Raw genomic sequence first — 3,206 nt, forward strand, 5'->3', positions numbered from 1 at the left:
ATATTGTGTGTGTATGTGTACGACTAACATTTCACTCAGCATAATGTTTTCAAGAATCATTCATGTTGTAGCATGCATCCAGACTTCATTTCTCTTTATGGCTGTATTATTCATAGTAGTCAAAAGATGGAAACAACTTAATGTCCATCAACAGATAAATGAATAAACAAAATATAAATTCTCATTCTGTACTCTTACTCACTGTGTTAAAATGCTACTAACTGGTTTTGTTGTTGTTGTTATGTGCCGTCAAGTCGGCCCTGACTCATAGCGACCCCTCCTTGGGTTGCTGAGGCAGTATTACTATGGAAGTAGATTGCCAACCTTCCTCCTGAGGAGTAGCTGGTGGGTTTGAACCACCAGCCTTCTGGTTAGCAGTCAATTGCCTTAGGCACTATGCTACCAGAGCTCCTACTAACTGGTTTTAATTAACCTTAATTCTTTTTCTTCCACACTGAATCACAATGGCTTTCACTATCTGTATGCATATATGTATGTATGCTAAGATTGGAATGGAAACTAATAACAGCATCACAATTTAAAAAAAAAAAAACAAGTCTCTGTTGAATTATCTGTTTACTTTTAATGACACTGCCTTTTAATAATGGTGCCTTGGTGGTGCAGTGGTTAAGCACTTGGCTGCTAATTGAGAGGTTGGTAGTTTGAACCCACCAGCCACTCTGCAGGAGAAAGATGTGTCAGTCTGACTCCATAAAGATTTACAGCCTTAGAAACCTAACAGGGCATTTCTGCTCTGTCCTGTAGAGTCACTAAACCAAAAAACCAAACCTACTGCCATTGAATTGATTCTGACTCAGCAACCCTCATTGGAATTTCAAGGCCATAAATCTTTACAGAGGTAGATTGCCCCATCTTCCTTCCATGCAGTGGCTGGTGGGTTTGAACTGCTAGGCTTCTTGTTAACAGTCAAACGCCTTGAGGAGCACCTCCACCAGAGCTCCTTTGATAGAGTCACTGTGACTGAGAGTTAATTGATGGCAACAGGTTTTGGTTCAGGCTTTTTATATCTGTTTACAAAGTCTGGTATATCATTACAATTGTTTTTCTTTTGATTTTTACTTTGTACTCATAAAAATGCACTTATGATCTAGTAATTTAAATCATTAGTCAGAAAAGGCTTTTCGTTTGAGCAGTCATCCTTAAAATTCTTGTCAGTCTTTGTGCTTTACTTCTACTCAACGTTACTTGTTGATAGAGAAAGTCCATGTTTTTAATGACCTAATACCCTTATAGGAGCTCTGATAGCATAGTGCCTGAGGTACTTGACTGCTAACCAGAAGGCTGGTGGTTCAAACCCACTGGTGACTCCTTGGAAGGAAGGTTGGGCAATCTACTTCCATAGTGATACTGCCTAGGAAACCTAAGGAGGGGTCGCTATGAGTCAGGTCCCACTCGACAGCACATAGCAACAACAACAACAACAATACCCTTATAGTCTCTCCTTTCTCCATTACACCAACTCAACCTGGGCAAGGGATAGAAAGACATGCTTATGGCATGATACATGAAAATACTTTTTGTTTGTGACTAATGAAATTGTTCTTCCAGACTTCTGAACATTTTGCTCAAAATATGTGTCCTTCATTTTTGCTTCTGCCCTCATTTTTCGTTTTCTGAATTTCTTAATGCTTAGATCCTTGCACATTTTTAAATTCTAGAGATACATAAGGGCTTTTCATATCCATAAATTTGTAGACCTAAATAACTCTCCTTATAACTGCTTAAATATAAAATTTACTTAATTTGGAATTTAATACAAGTGAAAGAAAGAGTCACCGGATATTTTGCCCTTGCTTTTGATTTTTATAATATCTGGGCTATATGTTTACCTTCACTTGGACTCACATCTTAAATATTAACTTTTTCTTTCAGTGTAAGAACTAAATAATTTTAAGATAGCAATGATTTATTGATGTGTAACTTTTTTTTTCTTTGTGTTTAAATAGATACAGTTTGGAACTTTATCAGATTATTTTGATGCACTGGATAAAGCAGAAGCAAGTAGTAGAAAGAGTAGCCAATCAGTGTTCCCTGTTCTAAGTGGAGATTTTTTCACTTACGCTGACCGGGATGATCATTACTGGAGTGGATACTTCACATCCAGACCCTTTTACAAACGAATGGATAGAGTCATGGAATCTCATTTGAGGTACATTTACCTTTATATTCCTACATAACATTTGATGTTATCTTAGCCCTTCTGTAGAGTTTTACGTAATTTTCAACATTTATGCAGTGTTATGATATATTTAATGTAATTAATTGTGAAATTTTAATTAAATCATAGATATGTCTCCAAAGTATAATCAGATTGTTGTGTGGGTTTTTGTTCTGGAAGGAAAAGCAGGTTTTCTGATTAGATTTTCTTAGGGTTGTGTTCTGCGTTTTATATTTTTCTAACTAACTGTATGTTCACAAAGCATGGTGATTGTCAATGACATCATCATGTGTATCTGCAAGTCAGTAATCATGGTGAATTTAATTGTGGGAAACACATGTAATCAAAAGAAGCAAATACAGCCTCTTAGTCAAAGTATAGGCCTCAAAGAGCATATTCTAAAGCTAATGTGTTTATAAGTGGGAGAAGTTCAGAGGTTCTATTTCAGTTCTTACTTATTTGAAACACCTTTTATAAGGTATGATTTTTCTCCTTAGAAAAGTAAACTTTGAAAGAGATGAGAACTGATAGGATAGGCAGAGTAAGTGGCTGAAAAACTATACTGACATGGAGAAGACAGAAGACATGAAACCCCTCTAACACTTCAATAGAACTTTCTGCAGTGATAGGAATGTTCTGTTTCTGCACCATCCAGTGTGGTAGCCACTCACTGCTTGTGACTTTTGAGCGCTCACAATACAACCAGTGTCCCTGAGCAACTGAAATTTTAATTCCGTTTATTTTTCACTCACTCACTCACTGCTGTCAAGTTGGTTCTGACTAATAGTGACCCCTTCTTGGGTCTCCAAGGAGGTATCTCTATGGATGTAGATTGCCCAGTCTTCCTTCCGAGGAGTGGCTGGTGGGTTTGAACCACCATTCTGGTTAGCAGTCAAATGCCATTTATTTTTAGTTAATTTAAATTATATATCAGGAGCCCTGGTAGCACAGTGCCTAAAGCACTTGACTGCTAACCAGAAGGCTGGTGGTTCAAACCCACCAGCCACTCCTCGGAAGGAAGGTTGGG

General features: G+C 37.5%; 1 protein-coding gene across 1 annotated transcript in view; it reads left to right on the forward strand.

Moving 5' to 3' along the window:
• MAN2A1 (mannosidase alpha class 2A member 1) overlaps positions 1-3,206 on the forward strand; it is a 296,885-nt gene that overhangs the window by 122,342 nt on the left and 171,337 nt on the right. Inside the window, exon 9 of the mRNA XM_042782502.1 lies at positions 1,968-2,170. Coding sequence (XP_042638436.1) covers positions 1,968-2,170 — 203 coding nt within the window. The remainder of the gene's footprint in view (positions 1-1,967; positions 2,171-3,206) is intronic.

The sequence above is a fragment of the Orycteropus afer genome, unplaced genomic scaffold, assembly GCF_000298275.1.
Source record: "Orycteropus afer afer isolate SDZICR_OR568_19922 unplaced genomic scaffold, OryAfe1.0 scaffold00350, whole genome shotgun sequence".
NCBI classification, from domain to species: Eukaryota; Metazoa; Chordata; class Mammalia; order Tubulidentata; family Orycteropodidae; genus Orycteropus; species Orycteropus afer.